The 20,985-nt window shown below is 38.6% G+C and overlaps 1 protein-coding gene across 1 annotated transcript in view; it reads right to left on the bottom strand.

Annotated features, from left to right (window-relative positions):
* Positions 1-304: 304 nt before the first annotated feature.
* The window catches only part of LOC135216256 (extracellular signal-regulated kinase 2-like), a 222,573-nt gene continuing 201,892 nt past the window's right edge, over positions 305-20,985 (bottom strand). Inside the window, exons 4-9 of the mRNA XM_064251420.1 lie at positions 19,227-19,396; positions 11,882-12,021; positions 10,163-10,358; positions 9,372-9,925; positions 8,043-8,263; positions 305-6,381 (exon numbers count right to left, since the gene is read on the bottom strand). Of these exons, the coding sequence (XP_064107490.1) occupies positions 6,157-6,381; positions 8,043-8,263; positions 9,372-9,925; positions 10,163-10,358; positions 11,882-12,021; positions 19,227-19,396 (1,506 nt within the window). The 3' untranslated portion in view covers positions 305-6,156. The remainder of the gene's footprint in view (positions 6,382-8,042; positions 8,264-9,371; positions 9,926-10,162; positions 10,359-11,881; positions 12,022-19,226; positions 19,397-20,985) is intronic.

The following is a 20,985-nucleotide window of genomic DNA, read 5'->3' as shown; positions in this document are numbered from 1 at the left end:
GGAACCAATGGGTGATGGATTGGTCCGGCAAGCTCCAGATTCAACAGCACCCCCTTCCTTCCTGAAATTACATGGAGAACTGGCCCTCCAGCTTACTAGCTTACTGATTAGGCTGAGTAAGTTGCCAATTAGTTATTTATGGCTCATTCAAACAAAAAAGTTACTTCCTTGCAAATTTCACCCAAAAGACATTGGTGTGAAATAAGCAACTGAAGAGATGTGATATATGAAGTCAACTGGATTTGGTGTTAAAATCCCTTTATTGTTTAAAACACTATAAAAGTTAAATGAGGTTAGAAATAAATTCTGAATTTTTATTATATTTTATTTAAGGATATGTCTTGGGTGGATCACACTTGAAACCTTAATGAGATCATATAAATACTGATACTCTAAAGTGCGTAAACATTTCGTGACAAATTCACACCAATTATACATGACTAAATAATTGTTAGTTTAAGCATGAGATCAGAACCATTGCACAGAATATGCCCAAGTTTAATTATGACTTCACTGTAAGTGACAGTGCATTGAAAAGGATGAACATTGTTTTTGGGGGTAATTTAATAATTTACTTGTAATGAAATATCACAGTTTCCAGTACTAAAGTAAAAACAAAATGCCACAGCTTTTACTGTACTTATGGCACAAAAATTGCTGTACTTAATACATAAAAGAACCTTAATGTCTACATGAAAGACTATCATACTGCACCTCACATGACCAGGTATTTTTTTACCTTTTAATACAATAAACTTAGCCAGTACAGTTTTAAATTATTTAAAATTTAGTATCCAAATGCAATATAATAAATTACATTTTTTTTAAACAGAGGATACTTATTACACCATAGTATAAACCAGGTGGTCTTGAGCAACTAAAAAGACTCACTTGACCGCTGTATAATGAACACTGATTTTCACAAGGCACATATCATTCAATATACAAGATGGTGAAGGCGTAGTGGCAATTCAAGGCATGTATCAATAATTAAGATTTGTAGCCTGCAAATTAGGATCACAGATGAGTATCAAAACATTCATGTAAATCCTGAACATCTGTAGTATCCATACAAGGCTGTATAAAGCAAGGCACTGAATTAATTTGGAAAATGGCAATTGGTATTTCTTGTAAACTTGAAGTGGCTCTAAGTTTTTAGTAATTTCTCGGGCTATATTTTGGTTGTTCAGCAAAAATGTGTTCATTTTCCTGAATTATTGTTGATAAGACTAAAGATTGTGTTCCATGTTGATGTAACATCCTTATATATAAATGCCTAAGAGTAATTTAACCAGAACATTTAAGCATTAATTACATACTATATTTAGTAGTCTGCCTTTTACTACACTTATTTAAATGCATTCAGAATTGAATATGTAAATTTATTAAATGCAACTCTGCTTTAACAGGAAACAGTGAATTTTATAAAATGAAATGTCACCTAAGACTCAAATTTCTTTTGTTTCATAAAATCAAATGCTCATGTGCAGGCTCAAAAACACAAAATAATTGGAATGTATAAGGAGGATATTTGTTTTTACATCTTAAAAAGAAAACTACATCCATAAAATTAATGCAATGTACTTGCCAAAATATTACTAAACTACATGCAAACTTTTCTCATTTCCTATTTCATAAGACGAATTGTGTGTAGCACATGTGTTCAGTAGATTTTTGAATATCAAAATGTCTCATACGGCTATTATCCTTTGTTATAAGAAGCAAGGAGGCAGGAATAGTTTATTATCCAAATTCATGTAGGTTAACCTGGCTACTTAATTAAATAGCTACCTAAATAAACTGCAATACATTTGTTTCTAATTTCATAGGCTTCAGTATATCACTGTCATTTGGAGTCCTTGGCCCTACACCCAAAGGGTAACTGCTATGCATGTTAAGCATTATTTCAAAATTTAAAAATATCATGAACTGCCATGGATTACACAATCAAAATATGCTACCTTCCTGGGTTTTTAAAACACATTGTCTTGAGGAAAATGGTTCACTTAACCAGGGTTTGAGTGTTTCTAATTTTCTTTGCAATTCTTTTCATTGTATCTCCTAGATACTAAAGTACAAGTTCATGATTTTTTCCAAAATTATCATCCTGTTGTAGTAGTACTCAAATAAAAGATTAAAATTGTTAATTACATGGTAAACAGCAAACCCAGTTATTTCTGCCTTGGCCCACATATTTTCTTGATTCTCATAGTGGTAATAAACTAAAATCTCTTGAGTGCTAATTACGAAATGCAAATTTGGTAGAATACATTTCCTAATGACAAAAATTAAAAAGAAAATTAGGTAATATACACAAGCATTCCCTAAGAATTAAATGGATATAAAAATTACTATCATGATACTGCAGTGCAAATATATATAGATTTATATATCATACCTATGGTACTTTGTACACAAACTATTGATTGTTACTGATGTTCAGTTAAACTGGGTGAATGTATCTTAAGGTATCTACAAAATACTACAAACAAGGAGTGGCATATGTACATATTACATTAAACTACCACTTCATTCCCAACTACATTATTACATCATTATCGTTCAGTAGTTTAGCCAGATGAGTTTAAACAAGTTTAAGCTGAAAAGTCTGGCTTCCTACTTTACAGTAACACAGAGGCACAATATAGTGGTCTTTGAGCAACACTAATGGCCTCAAAAGATATATATGCAGCATCCCTGAATCTAATTCTCAGATACAAGGGTTAATCTTTTATCTGTCATGTACACTACCAACATCTACAATGTCACCACCAAAAAACAGGAATTGAACCCTGCTCATAAACACTAGGAACGTTTGCAGCTCAAATTATGTGGACGTCTAAGAAAAATGACAAAGATGGATTGTGCAAAAGATTGTTGGTAAAGGAATTAATAATTGCATTAAATTATGAATTATCACGTTATTTCCAGTTGTCTATCTTGTGTGTGAACAAGCACTTTCTTTTGTTGTGAACACTTAGATAACACAAACACACTGAATTACTTCTACTTAACCACTTTCAAACATTTTTCATTGAGACATTTTAAATTCTTCTGTTCCCTTTAATTAGATGATAAGAGCAAAAGAATTACAATCAAATTAATCTTAAACAGTTTCCACAGTGTATTCTAAGAAAAAAAAAAAAGCATGCATACTGTATGTAGGAGAGAAAGTGAGCTTACTGAGCAAATACCGATACATAATGCATTTGCATCACATGCAGTAATTTATTTAACCTAAAACTTTGAGAAAAAGAGAAACAATTTTCAACTACCCATTTTGTTATTACTACTACAGATGTTAACCAGACCACTGGGCTAAAATGCTCGACTTTCATAGGGCTGACCCAATGGGTTTAATTTTATTAAAATAATTTGTTTGTAGAACTTGAATCATTTACTGAAGGTAAAGATTAGAAGGTTGCCATTTAAAAAATTTCTCATCCCATTCGAAGAGAATGGATTTTGGATTTTCACCTGCTTAAGTATCAGTATTTATTGTTTTAATCAGAGCACCAAGGTCAAAACTAAACTACCTGAAGAGTGGTTTACAGGATTATAGGATCTGCACTTTTTTTTTTTTTTTTTTTTCAAAATGGGATACTTTAATAACTTAACAGAAACTAGTATATAATTTCTATTTGTTATGCTAATTCCAGCACATTTAGCACAAAAATGCAGCAACCTACTGGAAATGTCCTTGTTCCTATTTAATGCTTCTGTTTTTAGAAACCTCTAAAAAAAAAAAAAACAGTAAAACTGGCAGTTATCTGCTGTAAGCATCATGAAAAAAATAATATTCCAAAACAAAATACTAAAAGCAATACCATTTCCTTGGCTACCAAAGCCCTTGACAGGTTACTGGTTGCATGTAGCGGAATAATTTTAAGTGTTTTGCAGCATCTCTTCAACCCTTACCTGAACTATAGTGCCCTATGGTTACTTGGTACTTTCCATCTTACTAAGTTAACTCTACCTTGGTTCAATTTCACCCGTGTAAAAGCAAATCTGACTCAGTGGCCTTGCTGAACTACATCATAATAATTAAAAAGTTTTTAAGGTTAAAGGTGATGGGTTTCAACATGTGACTTGTAGTGAAAAACTAATTGTATTTACAGTTTTCGTACACAATGAAGCTCTTGAATTTACAAATAATTAAGGACAGGAGGTACTGGATTACTGTAGTCATGTTTTCCAACATGAGTTACAATTTATTAATCACTTTACACTAATATTGCTGAACTATAACCAAGAGCAGTTTCAGTCTTCATGGCCACTAAGCTCTAGTCAGTACATTACAATATACATATTTTTAGTAAACCACAAATATTTTGTATAAAATTTTGACTATTTTTTGCTACCATACTGTATCTGCTTGGTAATTTAAATAATTTCTACATTATGTGATGACACTAAATACATAAACTCTGATGACTGTAGTTAGTTGTATCAAAATAAGCATAATACAACAGCCATATGGTTTTGGTACCAATGTACTTAATTCTAACAGTAAATTTCTGAATTACTGTGAGTAGTTGGTCACAGTATCAATATATACCCGAAAGTACTAATTTTGCAGTGCACATTAAATGAATATTATATAAAGTAACCAAAATCCAAACAGCATTTGTTCCTTTATACTGATTCGAATGAAAAAGTATTTTTGTATCTGTTCTCTTTCCTGCAATTGTCCATAATTTTCCATTCAAAAGAAATTTTGGCCACCTCTTAAATTAATTTTCATATACATTTTAAAATTATCTTCCAACATAATGAACTTCAAAAACACTTGAGAATCCTCTCTTGATGCCATATTCACACTGTAAATGACATATGCTAGTGCACAAGAAATTAATGGTTAGAGACAAGACATTAAAGCTAAACTAGTCTGAAGAATGAACCTGGTGTAAAAAAAATTTATTTACATCCAATATAGCATGTCATTACACAAAAGAACAGTCACATTTTTATTATATGTGTAAAGTGCTCATGAATGTTCTAATGTAATATGGTAACCACAAAAGCCAAACAAATTATAGAAAAAAATTACAAAAGCTCATATTTTCTCCAAACATACAGTATAATTAAGTGGTAATATAAGACAAACTGAACCTCCTCAGTAATTGGGGAATGATGCTATACAGTCGGCCCTCAACCTATACACAATAGTACTCTTATGTAAATTTGAAGTTTTAGAAAACAGTAAAAAGGAAGAAAGAAAAGAAAAAGTCCCACAGAAAATTTGAATGTTACACATCCAACACTGCACTGAATTTCTGTAATAATGCAGCGATTTTCAGATTTACTCAATAATTGGGGGAGAGAGAGAGACAGAATGAATATCGGCTACTCAATTTACTAATAGTACTCTATATTAAGCATAATTGTGCATACATAAATGAAAGCAATTTGTATAAAACAGAATAAATGAATTTATATTTCTGCAGTACTGTACTCCATACTGCATTTATGTTTACTATTTCTTTTCACGTCATTAATATAGTAGATAAATGAAAGCATCTGTCAAAGTCTTCAACAAAAGAAAATGTCACGTAATTGCTGGTGACACATTTAGTGATATGGATGTAGTTAGGGTCATGAAGGTTACATCAGTACTTAAAGTTTAGGTAGGGGGTCCTGGGGTCAAAATCCCCTCGTGTTGAGGGCCGACTACATTTTTTAAGTAGTTGCACTCTAGTAATTCCAGTCTGCCATAATAAATGTTGAAGGAAATGCCAGAGCTTTGTCAGACTACCTTATACAATATTGTTTGAAATGCATTTTTTTTTATTTGGCGTACAACTACTAAATGCACATAGGCTGACCAATACTGGACACAGTAGTAACTAAAATCTAAACTTGATAAGAAAAAAATCCTTTATGGCACACCAAATGTTGAGTTCTCTACATTAACGTTCAGACTTCAGCAATGACAAAAGTACTTTTGTCATCTGATTATATACAAGAATTCTAATAAAGTAGTCAAATGTCTTTTTGAAACAGTTTGTTATACAAAACTAAACAAAAAACTAATTGAATTTCCTTACACAAATATATGTGTATTAAAGTGAAGCTGTCATATACTGGATAAGGCTTCTTGAGATTTTTGAACAAGAACCCTTTGACAATTACCTCATTCTTTCAATGAACCATGACTTACTTAACTCCTTGTCGAAGCTCCCTGTATGCAGATGAAGATATTGTTGAATGCTGAGGGTATGTAGCAAAAAGTGGATGAGATGGTTTAGTATTGTAACTGGAACTTGCATATTTTGCTGGAGAAGACTTCGTACCTGGATCTTTGCCGGTGTTGGAGTATCCACTGATAGGTGACAAAGTTGGAGGTGATTTCTTTGAAGGACTAATTTTCTGTAAGCATGACTGCAAAGTAAAATATATTCACTTTAGAAAAAATACCTTGATCAATGGACTTTAACCAATAGAAAATTGTCCATTACCGTATTTAAGTGATTGAAAAAAATTACAAAAATTTTGATACAACTAGAGCAATCTTGTTCTATTTTAGAAGCAAACCAATACCTTCGAAAAATTGAGAACACATGGCATTGTTCAATTTCATGAAGTATAGCATGATACATGTTCAAGTATAATAGTTTCTATAGTTTCTCCTCTTCACTGTATAATTCAAGAAAGACTAAAAACAATGAAATGTATAAACTACAATACATGAAACAGCTAATCATTCATGAGATTGCCCTCAGATCAGTTTAGAAAATAGGTGAATTGCATTACAATAATATTTTCAATTGAGTACTACCTTGCAGCATTTTTTGGAATTAAGATGAAAACTGGTTATGCAAATTCTAAAGAAGTCAATATTTTAAAATTTACATCCTACAGTAAACAAGACTTCATAATTGACTGATAACTTTGGCATTGAAATAAAGTTGGTAGAATTTTCATAAGAAATCTGACTGGTGATATATGCAGATATGCTCACAGATCATAAGTAAAGGTGTACATAAAACCTTTTTGGGCACTTTTCAATAAATTCCCCTTTTTGGTTTTTTTTTTACCAAATGCAGATACAGTACATACAGCCCGAGAAGGATTGAAATTACAGTACCGGATGTGCTGTTCAAGTGTAGCAGGCAACCACAAATACCTTGTAATGTACCTTTATATTAAGATAAACTACTTTAAATATTTAATGTACAATCACTCAGCATCATAAGATGGATTACATACCTCTTTACTATTTCAATTCATACCCTCCTTTGTGGTACCATTCATTCACCCAAATTTCTCACTTTTACCAGTCAAAAGTTACATCAATGTACAAAATAAAAAATAAAAAAAAAGTTTTCTGAAGCAGACATTGAAGCGTCTCCATCAACAAGTAACTGACATGCCTCTCCATCCACAGGAAGCTTGTTGTCAATTTGTCAGTTTGCTTCTCCCATCAGTGCTGTTCTTTTTAAAAAAACAATACACTGCATACACATAAATCCACATCAACATATCTAAATATTACTGTTCAATTTACAAAACTATAGGATTAAAGATTAAAACTATCCTCAATAAAATGTTACTTCAAAGTTCCAAAACTAAAAAATTAAAACTGAGTTTTAAAGCAGGTGAAAAAGTAAAAATTACAGTACATTAGCAACAAATTTGTCTCTTACAGGTTTGCTATTTCAAAGCTGAAAAATATCTCATTAATATAAAAAGTACATTTAGTGTTTATTACATTCAACTGTGCCTTGTTTGAAGGTACTTAAATCTGGTCTCCCTTTTTTTTGTCTTCACTATTATTCATCTCAAATCTGTAGTTTTTTATTTTTTTATTTTATATTCACCAGCAATTTTTGCAAAATAAAAAATAATGTACTGCAGTTATTTACAACCTAAAAGCAAAATAAGTAATTCCTTACATGATAAAATAAAAAAAAAAAATTTTTAAAGCTTAGTCAAAAAAATCCGAAGCTTTTCAAAAAGTGTTGGAAAGATCATGACAAGTTAGCATTGAAATAACTTACAGAAGCAAGTAAGTGAAGCTCTATTTCTTATTAAGTACTCACTTGCTTATTATAGCTGGTAATAACTTTTGAGGGGGAGACTTCATTAGCAGCAGGGAAGGTCAGGGAGACCGAGCGAGTAAATGGTCCTCGCTTGTCACCTAAACCCACTAACCCTTCTCCAGTCCCTCCCAAAGTAACAGTCACCCCCCCAGACCGTGCCACAGGTACCCCAGTTAATCCATCTAAACTGCGATGTCTCTGGGAAGGACCAGAACTTGTTTCTGTTGAGGGAAAAATATTCATTCACTCCAAAAAAACAAAAAAAGCTACATTCTTAAATTACTTGTCATATTTCAAACCCTGAAAAAGAAAATAAAAACCAGTGTCCTAGCCCTTTACATTTTGCTCAATGAAGTCTTTCATTTTTACACTTTAAACTCTCATTTTCTTATACACTATTTTCCTTTCATAAGTTGAACTATGAGAGAAAAATTCTCCTTTCAAGTAAACCAACATTTATAATCATAAAGCAATCTGTAACCAACCCACTTACACAAGGTGCCCAACACTAATAATAACTCTAATATTTATCTTACATCTCAAACTTAACCATACCATTTTTTTTTATTTAATAATGAAAAAGGTTGACAAGGTGTGGTGGAGGAAGTAGAGTACGGGGTTAATACTTAACCCACAAGCTGGTCCTAAGTCTAGGTCTACATGCAATTAACATTTCCATGACAGCTTTCCATTTTAAAGATGCACTTGTAACATCATGAAATTCACGTAAGAAGGCGAGTGAAAACCAGGACTTGAAAATGTAAAATAAACTACAAAGGTCCTTATTCCAAGTCCCGGTTTTCACTTTCCTTCTTATGTTGATTTTATGATTCGTATTCTCAAGCATGCGGACCTTCCCTGATATTTCCTCTCTCTTACATATTCTTAATTATAATCTTTAAACTGCAATCTCTGTCATCTTATACACACTTATTAGATCAGGAAGGTGGTTGGTCTTCCAAGTTAAAAAAACCTCAAAACCACATTATTCAAACTACTGTATTCTTATGATCTAAGTTTAATAAATTAAAGCTTGAGATTATAACGAGCTGAATAATAATAATTATGAGCATTATGTGAACTTTCAATTAGTCTAACTGTATTAACAATTATTCTGTTTTTGGGGGTCAAAATTAATAACTGTAGCAACCTTTAGTTGAATTTGTAAACCAATACGTATACTCTTTTTTCTTAAGTCCCTTTCAAAACTTCAATAAGAATCCACAATTTGTAGCATGACAGTAATTTACAAAAATACCAAAATCAAGTCAAATAAAATTTAGAGCATTCATGTCCCCCAATACAGTATTCAGCTGTAAAGCAATTCACCTGCAGGATGAACTTTATCACGTCTTTTCTCTGGAGTCAGTTGTGCAGGTTTAGTGATCACAGGCGAAACTGATTTGCGACGACCATTGCTGGCTGGACTAGAGCTGCTGGAGGATTTGGCTGATGACTTGGCAGAAGACTTATCACTATCTTTTGATGACTGACGAGCATACTCCTCTACATTCGGAACTGATTGTCTTTCTAGCTTACGCGCTACCACTTTAACTTTTATAGGCTGATTGGACTGTAGACTCTGTGTTCCATTTAAAGGACTATTTGATTTATTTTGGGATAAAGTTTTATTATTAGAACTAGGAGCATTCTGAGTATTACGCTTAGACTGTGAACTGTTGAGATCTTTGGTGTTGTTATTCACTCTGGAACTATTTACACTAATGCTACGCTCGCTGCTAGACGTTTTTAAACGGCACTTTCGAGATGCAATGAGTTCGTACAATTTGTTACGGTAGATATCAACACTGAGCTGCACATCATCACGTATACAGGGAACTACAGCATGATCCAGACATGGCTCATTCGCTGTATTGTGGAATCTGGAAAGAATTAATTTGAATATTACTCATGCATTACTCATACAACAGTACTTTTCTAATGTAGTGGGTCAACCTAGAAAAAGGCTATTTGTTTATAACTGACACTGCTTATTTTCATGTGCATATTCTCATGACAAATTGACCCTGATGATCACTTCAAACAGAACATCCATTTTAACACAAAGACATATTCATGCTACAGAAAAGCAAGAAACTGGTACAGTATTATAAACTTACCTAGCAACAAATGGATGTTTCAGAGCCTGCTCTGCCGTCAGCCTTTTATCTGGACTGAATACCAATAATTTCTCGACTAAATCAATGGCATCACTTGGGGCACCAGCAAGTATGTCTTTTAGAGGTTTGCTTGTTCTTTCTCCATGAGGTTTATTCAAGAGAGATGAAGCATACTGAGAAGATATTTGATGCATATCTGGGGAAAAGATTTAATTATAACATTTCATGGATCTTCAACCGCATCAGTGACTAGAAAATTTGCACAATACTAACTATTGGACAGTATACGTTACTTAATGCTTAACAGCACTCAGACCATAATAAACACATTCATGGTAAAATCAAAAGTTACCCAAGAGGAAATTTCCATTAGATTTCAAGTCACTCATTATGAATTTAAGAAACGAAAAACATATTTAAGCTCTAGGATTAAGTGGGTCATCATTCAGATTGTAATTTACTTTATATGTGCTCGTAGTGTGTTTTTCTTTCCTGCCCAATCCCAACCTTAACTGGTTCAGTGTTCTTTTACGAAAAAAAAAGAAGAGGCACAAAATTTTTTGCACAATGAACCAAGTACTACCCTACAGCAGTATACTTAAAGTCGTGTTTCCTTTTATTTTCCTTTAACATACACAAACACCAGCTTTCCATTTTCCACATGCACTTGTTTAGCTACACATGTATCCTCTTGCCAATAACTTTCATATTTTAATTTTATTGAAAAGCCTACGGCCTTTATCTGCCTCCAAATCCTCAAATACGTCATTGAAATGATTACATTGAAAACTGAATTTCCTTGATGCTAGGGCTTTTCAGTTACCACTTATAAAACAAGGAAGAAATTTTGTAAGTGAACTGTAAATACCAATGATTCTGAAGTTAGATTGAAATGTTAATTCTGATTTGCTGAAGTGGTAACATAATCTGTAAAACTGGTGATTCTGGGTTTAAAAGTAAAAATTATTTTCTTATCTTTTAGGGTACCGGGAACATCTGTTAGTGCTACAACTAAAATATGCAGGTAGTCATTTTGCTATGTGGATGAAGTTTCATAATTGAAATAGACTCAGTCAAAACAGATCCATGCATTGGGGTAGTAGTCCTCTAAAACATAATCTAAAGTTATTCAGTGTATTGAAGCACCAGGTGCTTTCCACAGCATTTCTATAAATTATGTTGAATATTAAGGTCTGGATATTTTTGGTGGTGATCCCGCAAAATCTAGTTTTTGTTTACGTAACTTCTCATATTACCACGGTGGAACATATCTAGTACATTGAACACATACATATATAGTGGGTCCCCGTTTTCATGTTCTCCAGATTCGCAAACTCAGGGATTCGCGAATTTCTCTCTGGACCATATCTACCATTTATTCGCGGGAAATTTGCATATTCACTGTATTTTTCCATGAGAATTATCCAGAAATTACTTTTTTTTTTTTAATAAATTTCACCATAAAATGCACTTTTTGTGATATAATTACAAAAAAAAAAAAAAAAAAAAAAAAAAAAAAAAAAAAAAAAAAAAAGGTATAAACATTTTTGGTGAGTTATTATTGAGTTTTACCTGCCAAAATAGGCCCTTTTCAGCATTTTTATAGGGTTTCCAACTATTTGCGGATTCTAACTTTGCAGGGGGTCTGGTACACATCCCCCCCGTGAATACAGGTTTTCAAAGGGTTTAAGAAATAGACCTTGATCCCAACTTACTAACCTTCTCTGGATGGAGGTGTTATGACAGCCATTATCCTTTCAATCTGGTCTAATGTTGAGGAGCCTGGAAACATTGGCTTGCCCAGTAGCATTTCGCCTAAAATGCACCCGAGACTCCACATATCAACTCCTAGTGTATACCTGAACAAAACATTAAAAAATGTAAGTCCGCACCTTCCAAAGAGAATCATTTACAATTATTCTACTGTTCAAATCCTGAAAAACTTTGCAGTCATTGAAAATGTTATGGTTATAATACAATTAAGTTTGTTCATACTTACCTGGCAGATATATATATAGCTGTATTTCTGACGTCCGACAGAATTTCAAAATTCGCGGCACACGTAGTGGGGCGGTCAGGTGGTAGTACCCATTCCCGCCGCTGGGCGGCGGATATCAGGAACCATTCCCATTTTCTATTCATATTTATTCATGGCCCTTGTCTCCTGAGGGGAGGAGGGTGGGCACTCTAAGTATATATATCTGCCAGGTAAGTATGAACAAACTTAATTGTATTATAACAATAACATTTTGTTCATGAAACTTACCTGACAGATATATATATAGCTGAATCACACCTTCGGATGGTGGGTAGAGACAGACTAGGATTTTTTAGGAAATTTAAATTAAAATAAAAGATTAACTTATTGGTTCCTTACCTGATAGCAAAGTAGACTATGTGATTACTGTCACCTAAAGCCTGCTTATGCTTTATCAGAGTTGCCAGCCAGGTGTTGACCTGTAGTGCTGGCGCTCTCTGGATGCTCTGTCAACGGGGGCGTGACCACAATGCGACAAGACCATCTAGGCAAACATATGGCAGTAACACAGCAACCGACCACCACCTGACCAACTAACGCAAAAAACCCCTGATATTAACACTATGGAATGGGAGATTTTCACAGAAGATCTCACCATCAACCAAAAAACACAATAAACTAACCTAACTAAGCTAAGGGATAGGGAGAGAGCTACCTTCAGCCCCCAAAACTGTGTCTGCCGAAATGTAAGGTCCCAAAGAACTACAGTTCTCGTAAATCGTCCTCACATCCCGGAGGTAATGTGAGGCGAATACGGAATTGCTCCTCCAGAAGGTGCTATCAAGAATATCTCTGATAGACATGTTCCTTTGGAAGGCAAGAGAGGTAGCTACGGCTCTGACCTCGTGAGCTTTCACTTTAAAGAGGCTCATATCAGTCTTCTGGCAAGATGAATGAGCCTCTTTAATGACGTCCCTCAAGAAGAAAGCAACAGCATTCTTCGACAACGGCAAATCCGGTCTCTTCACCGAGCACCAGAGATTACCTGAGGGACCTCTTATCTCTCTAGTCCTATTCACATAGAACTTGAGAGCCCTGACAGGGCACAGGGCTCTCTCTGGTTCTTGACCCACGAGACTCGATATTCCTTTGATTTCAAAGCTCTTTGGCCAAGGATTAGACGGGTTCTCGTTCTTAGCCAAGAAAGAAGGGTTCAACGAGCAGACAGCGCTGTCTCCCTTGAAACCCACTAGGCTACTGAACGCTTGGATTTCACTAACTCTCTTCGCCGTCGCCAGAGAAGTTAGGAAAAGCGTTTTCCTCGTTAAGTCCCTTAGAGAAGCTTCATGGAGAGGCTCAAAGGGACTTAGCATCAGATGTTTCAACACCACATCTAAATTCCATGAGGGCGGTCTTGCTTGTGGAATTTTGGTAGTTTCAAACGACCTTAAGAGATCGTGCAGATCCTTATTGTCGGAGAGGTCCATTCCTCTGTGGCGAAAAACGGCAGACAACATACTCCTATAACCCTTGATTGTAGGAACTGCCAATTTTTGCACATTTCTTAGATAGAGTAAGAAATCTGCTATCTGATTCACAGAGGTCGTGGAAGAGGAAATTCCTTCCTTCTTGCACCATGCCCTGAAGGAAGACCACTTAGACTGGTAGACAGCTCTTGAAGAGGCTCTTCGAGCATTAGCGATTGCTCTCGCAGCTGCCTTTGAAAAGCCTCTCGCTCTGGCCAGCTTTTCGATAGTCTGAACAAAGTCAGGGCCAGAGCGGAGAGGTTTTGGTGAAACCTTTTGAAGTGAGGCTGTCTGAGTAGATCTCTCCTCCAGGGCAACGTTCTTGGGAAGTCCACAAGGAACGTCATGACCTCTGTGAACCACTCTCTTGCTGGCCACATTGGGGCAATCAGAGTCAACCTTGTCCCTTCTGACGCTGCGAACTTTCTCATTACGTCCCCCATGATCTTGAATGGGGGAAAGGCGTAAAGATCCAGGTCTGTCCAGTTCCAGAGCAACGCGTCCACTGCAATTGCCCCTGGGTCCATAACCGGGGAGCAATACTAGAGGACGTCCCCACAATTTCCATAACTTTTGACAGACTTCCTGGTGCAAGGTCCATTCTGTTGGTAGAATCTGATTCCGGCGGCTGAGAAGGTCCGCCCTGACATTCTGAACCCCTGCCACGAATCTTGTCAGGATCTTGATGTGCCTTGCGTCTGCCCATAGCAGAACTTCCTTCGCCAGGAGAAAAAGGGATCTGGAGCGAGTCCCTCCCTGATTCTTTAGATACGCAAGGGCTGTGGTACTGTCCGAGTTGACTTGAACAACCCTGCTTGACAGTTTTTCTTTGAAGAACTGCAGCGACAGGAATATCGCTGCCAGTTCCTTTACATTGATGTGCCAGGCTACCTGTTCCCCTCTCCAGGAGCCTGACACTTCTTCCCCCCCTAGTGTTGCTCCCCAACCGGAAGTGGAAGCGTCTGAGAACAACACTAGGTCGGGGCTCAGAAGATTTAAGGAGAGGCCCTCTCGTAAACTTCTGAGGGTCGAGCCACCATCTTAAGTGTACTCTTACTTCGTTGGAGATCCTTAGGATCGCATTCAGGTCCCCTTTCGACGTCCATTCTTCCGCAAGGAAGAATTGAAGAGGCCTGAGGTGCAGTCTTCCCAGCGAGACAAACTTTTCTAGTGAGGAAATGGTGCCCAGCAGACTCATCCACTCCCTCACCGAACAAGCTTCTCTCTCTAAGAAGGCTGCGACTTTCTCTAACCCCAGTCGCTGACGTTCCTGGGATGGAAACGCCCGAAAAGCCACTGAATCCATCTGAATCCCCAGATACACGATGGACTGTGTCGGGGTCAGATGCGACTTTTCGGTGTTGACCAACAGACCCAGAGACTTTGCTAGGGCTAGCGTAAACTGAAGGTCCTTCAGACACTTCTGCCTCGACGACGCTCTGATCAGCCAATCGTCGAGGTAGAGGGATATCCTGATTCCTGACGAATGGAGCCACTTCGCTACATTCCTCATAATCATTGTGAAAACCATTGGGGCCGTGCTGAGACCGAAACAAAGGGCTCTGAACTGCCAAACCCTGTTGTCCAAGACGAATCTCAGGTACTTCCTTGAAAGAGGGTGGACTGGGACGTGGAAGTATGCGTCCTGCAGGTCTAGAGACACCATCCAGTCGCCAGGTCTCAATGCTCCCAGCACCGACTGAGGCGTCTCCATTCTGAACTTTATCTTTTCTACAAAAAGATTTAGCCTGCTCACATCCAGGACCGGGCGCCAACCTGACGACTGCTTCGGCACTAGGAAAATCCTGTTGTAGAAGCCCGGTGACTCTAGGTCCAAGACTTGTTCCACCGCTCTTTTTTCGACCATCTGGTCTAAGAGATCGAAAAGAACACTTTTCTTCTCTCCCTGATAGGATGGAGAGAGGTCTCTGGGAGTTGAAGTCAAAGGAGGAGGATGAAGAAAAGGGATCTTGTACCCCCGTTCTACTATCTTGAGGGTCCAAGGATCCGCTCCTCTCTGCCTCCAAGACTCCGCAAAGAATTCCAGTCTGGCCCCGACTGGTGTCTGAAGGACGAGATCTTCATTTGCTGTTTTTCGGTTTGAATGAAGCTCTTCCTCTCGAAAAACCTCTCCCTCGAGGAGCTGCTCTGAGGGGGGTGCCCCAGCGAAAGGGTTTGACTTTCTTCGGGGGTTTGCTGAATGTTGACGTGGAAGGAACCGCTGGACGTCTTGAAGACTGAACCAAGAGGTCCTGGGTCGCCTTTTCTTGCAAACTCTGTGCAAGATCCTTTACCATAGCCTGGGGGAAGAGATGGTCCGAAAGAGGCGCAAAGAGCAATTCCGCTTTCTGAGCGGGAGATACCGACTTAGCAGTAAAATTGCACAGCAGTGCTCTTTTCTTCAGGAAGGCAGTTCCAAAATTCGAACTAGCTCCTCCGAACCATCCCTGACGGCCTTGTCCATACATGACAACACGCTGGACAGCTCCCCCAGACTGAGAGAATCAGGACTTCTAGACTGAAGGTCCAAAACTCCCAGACACCAGTCTAGGAAATTAAAAACATTAAGGGTACGAAGAAGTCCCTTCAAGTGGTGGTCAGTCTCAACCGGAGTCCAGGTCACCTTAGCAGACGCTAAGAGAGACCTCCTCTGGGCGTCCACTAAACTGGAGAAGTCACCCAACGCGGACGAAGGGACCTTTATCCCCACATCCTCCTTGGTCTCATACCAAACTCCTCCTTTCCCGGCGAGTCTAGAGGGTGGATGGGCGAAAGTGGTCTTGCCCTGATCCTTCCTTCTGGACATAAAGTCTTGAAGTTTCTTAAACGCCCTCTTGGTCGACAGAGACGTCTTCATTTTGACGAATTCAGGGGTCTTTACGGTCTTGGACGACGAAAGTTGTGAGGGAGGAGACCTAGGGGCTGTCGGCTGGAACTTGTCCCCGAATGCTGAACGTAACAGCCTAACAAGAACCTTGTAGTCCGAGACAGCTGAAGCTACCGGCTGTTCTTCCTCTACGGAACTCCCTGGACTACTAAGCTCCCCTTCCTCCCTAAGAGGAACTGGAGAACGCCTATCAGGAGAGGGAGTACGTCCCTTAGGCTCAATCCTGAATAAAGACTTCCGTTGGTTGGAAGTATCCACTACAGGTACGGAAGCAGCCGTACGTTGATCTTTAGATGCACGGACATCTTCCGAAAGAGAAGCATCCTTAGAAGCCACGTTAACTGTCTTAACAGAAGCTCCCCTACGAAAGGAAGCGCGAGCTTCCTGACGAGCGGCGCCAAAAGCGTCCTGCTTAGACAAGCGAGCGTCCTGCTTTGCAGTCTCCAAAGCGTCCTGCTTCGCTCGAAAAGCGTCCTGCTTCACACGGCGAGCGTCCTGCGGAGCGTCCTCAAAAGCGTCCTGTCTATAACCAGAAGCGTCCTGCTTCGCGCGCCGAGCGTCCTGCCGAGCGTCCTTAAAAGAGTCTTGAAGAGAGCTCAAAGCGTCCTGTCTAGAACGCCGAGCGTCCTGCCGAGCGTCGTCAACCGCTACTTGCCGAGAGCGCAAAGCGTCCTGCTTCGAACGCCGAGCGTCCTGACGAGCGTCTTCTCCTGAGAGAGTAAAAGATCTGCTAGGAGAGCGAGAACGTTGACGATCCGGAGGCGGAGAGAGAGACGAGCGAGCTGAGAGAGAATGAGGCCGCTTCGTCCTCTTGACGGGCAGCCGAACGTCCTTCCTACGCTTAGGCTCGACTGCTGCTGGCAAGTCCTCTGAGCCATCAGCGACGTAATCTGGTCCTGAAGGGACACAAGGATATCCTTCGTAGGTGACGAAGGAGCAAAAGAAGGGGCAGGACTGAGACTGCGAGAAGGCGAGGGGCGAGGGGACGCCTCCTTCCTTCTAGCAGGTACAGCTATCTGCCTCTCAGGTGAACACGCCTGTGCGTGGAAACGAACGTCCTCATCGGTAGAAAGCCTTCCTCTCTTCTGAGGAGGAAAGGCGTCATAAGCGTCCTCTGACGAAAGAGGAGACATAGGACGTGAAGCGTCCTCAAAGCGAAAAGTCCTTTTCAACGGACGCGAGTCTCTCCGAGCGCTCCACCCCTTGCGCGGGGAGGACGCTTCGGAGGACGAAAAGCAATCTTTCAGGATACGCGCTCGTGCGCGCTCCTTGGCAGCCTGGGATTTAGCAACAAGGCCTGCCGAAGACGCCAGATCGGTGGGGAGCCCCGTAACCCTCTTGCGGCTTTCGACATACCCACTCCCTGAGTCCTGGGAGTCCGATAGAGGTCTAGGCCTAGAGGCATTATGGGCCGATCTGACGCCCCCTCCACAACACTAGGGGCACTAACACAAACTTTCACTGGGCCGGTTTCTAGGGCCAAAACTTTAGATTCGAGAGCACGAATAGACTCTAGAATCAGAGAAAGGGTGTTACCTTCTCCAGACACAGCACTGGGGCCCGAAGGCAACAAAACAGGATTAGGTTGGGCAAAATCTACTGGTGTTAGAGGAGGAGAAATGTTACTATCCTTACCTTTAGTAGAGCTGCCCTTGGAGGAAGACCTCCTGACTCTATCGCGCTCTAATTTACGCCGATAGGTCTCATACATCCTCCATTTATCATCATCCAAATCCTTACATTCATTGCACCGATCATCAACCACGCAAACATGCCCCCTGCAATCCATACAAACTGTGTGAGGATCAACTGAAGGTTTAAGAAGCCTCACCTTACATTCACTCCTCACACACACTCTGAAACTTCCCGAACTTGATCCAGACATACTGAATCTAGAAAAGCCAATCCAAAATCAAAAACCAATCCACTATTCCGCGTGCCAATCCAACAATCCAGAAGTCGATACCAAAAGTCAATCCAGATAATATTAAGCGAGATAATGAAAAAATCCTAGACGGAGGTACTGTAAACAGATGTTTGCAGCACCGGCGACAGAAAAAATATGAATAGAAAATGGGAATGGTTCCTGATATCCGCCGCCCAGCGGCGGGAATGGGTACTACCACCTGACCGCCCCACTACGTGTGCCGCGAATTTTGAAATTCTGTCGGACGTCAGAAATACAGCTATATATATATCTGTCAGGTAAGTTTCATGAACAAAATGAAATTTCAACTAAACACATCTACTACCTATATACAACTTTTGAAAGTATATGGCCCCGCTGTGCCAACAAGGAATCAGAGGAATTAATTTCTGCTGATTGAAATTTATTTCTCAATGTGGTTCGAATCCCACAATAAACTGTAGGTTCCATTGATAAGTAACCAGTTGGTTCCTAGGCACGTAAAAATATCTAATCCTTCGTGCCAGCAATAGGAGAGCTGCTAATCAGTGGTCTGGTTAAACTAAGATATTCTTAACTTGAAAGTATTTATATGCAAATAAAGAATTATTATAGCAAATGGATATCTAATATAAAAATGAAAAGCTTCAGAGTATCAGGGTAGAAGTATATACTGTACATATTATAACAAACTAACATTTCTTAATTGTCTCATCAATATCAAAACTCTGAAATTAACTGAAAATGTAGTATTATAAATACCATACCTTTTAGAATTTAGGAGGATTTCAGGTGCTCGATACCATCTGGTGGCAACATAATTTGTTAAAGTAGGGTCACCCTGAGGTTCCACTCTTGCACAGGGTTCAACTGAACGTGCCAAGCCAAAGTCGGCGACTTTTACTCTGCAGTCACTGTCTATTAAAATGTTTGATGGCTGAAAAAAAAATTGCATAAAGTAAATTTTGCTTTGAATGCTGAGTAAACACAAATCCATGATATAATACAAGGAAACCTAAAAGTCATTGGACAAATTCTATGTAGCTAATTAAGGAACATATTTGCAGAAACTATGACAAGACAGCTATGAATGATGCAAACTAGAAGTCGTGTGTATTATGAAATAAAGGAGAGTAATGGAGAGAATAAAAAAATATCTTGAACTCAAGGACAGGAACTCCCAAAAGACGGTTGCCCAACTCCTGATTTTAAACTCAGTAGGTTTCATATCCTGAAGAAGTGAAGTTTTCCAGTGACTAGACATTTTAATGTTCTCTAGTTCTTAACATCCCTATCATTACTCTTTGAAAATACAATAATATGAAGCCTTGTACAGCAAGCATAGACTGATGGAATCTTAAAAGACTTTGAAATAATTGCTTGAAAATAAGTGTAGCTTTTGCATGAATTATTAATTGTGAATGAATTCAGTAGTATTACATCGAGTAAAACTTGACCTTTGCATTAGAAAATCATTATTTCTTTAATCTTGCGTTAATATAACTGAAGTAAAAGGGTTCTTTTAGCTTTACAAATTGCCATTATCAAAATCACCAAGTCGGTATAACTGGAAAATCTGACTTGGGTACAAGAAAACCAACTGTCCATTCAGAGAAACCAAAAAATAATAATACCATCTGCATCTCTCCATTCTGTCTCGAAAGGAAGAATTAATTCCGAGAATTTTTCGCTCCAACCACAGCGGGGAATCAGTCACGTGAACGAAAATGTCATCGTCTCAGGAGCCATTTTTGTTCGCGGTGAGTAGTGGCCCCCGTTTTTCGGCAGAATTAATCAAGGGTTCAAGGGACTGGCAGGAAAAATAATTACCTTCGGGTCAGATCGGTTCCAAGACTTTGGTCGCTCGTTCGTTTTACATGAGACCGAGATTTACGGCAGTCCAGGATAATTCTGCTACACAAAATGTCAACCTACTCACAAGGAAGGCATTAACGGAGGCGTAGGTAAAGGAATGGAGCGGACTATGACTTTTTTCTTATTTCACTTTTTATTTCCTTTTCATAGCATGGGTGAACAGTTTCATTTTTTAGGTTAACAGGCTACACATTTTTCCACACTTATCTACCTACAGGGGGCTGGGGTGAGAGTCAGCCCTTGATGGAAAAAAAAGTTAAATGCAAAATGCATTTAGTACAAGAGAACGTCTTGTTCGGTAACAGGATTTACCAAGAAAAACTTTTGGTAATCACGAAGACTACAGCAAAGTAAAAAAAAAAAAAAAAAAAGTTGTAAAACTAAACCTAAAATAAGAGCAAAACCTGAAATCAGAGGCTATGACTTGAAAGTTGTTAAGATAACAATCTACGAGAGGATTGTAACTGATACTGTATTAACTTTATATACGCAGCACTGCTGCATAAACCTCTCCTCTATATCCCTCCCCCAGATGACAAAAAGCGCCTCAGTGACGTGATCGGTATGGTCTTGGCCTACCACCACGGTGGCCGCGAGTTCGATTCTCGGGCATTCCACTGAAGGGTGAGAGATGTGTATTTCTGGTGACAG

Source organism: Macrobrachium nipponense, chromosome 6, assembly GCF_015104395.2.
Source record: "Macrobrachium nipponense isolate FS-2020 chromosome 6, ASM1510439v2, whole genome shotgun sequence".
Classification (NCBI taxonomy): Eukaryota; Metazoa; Arthropoda; class Malacostraca; order Decapoda; family Palaemonidae; genus Macrobrachium; species Macrobrachium nipponense.
This window is presented reverse-complemented; position numbering and strand designations above follow the sequence as displayed.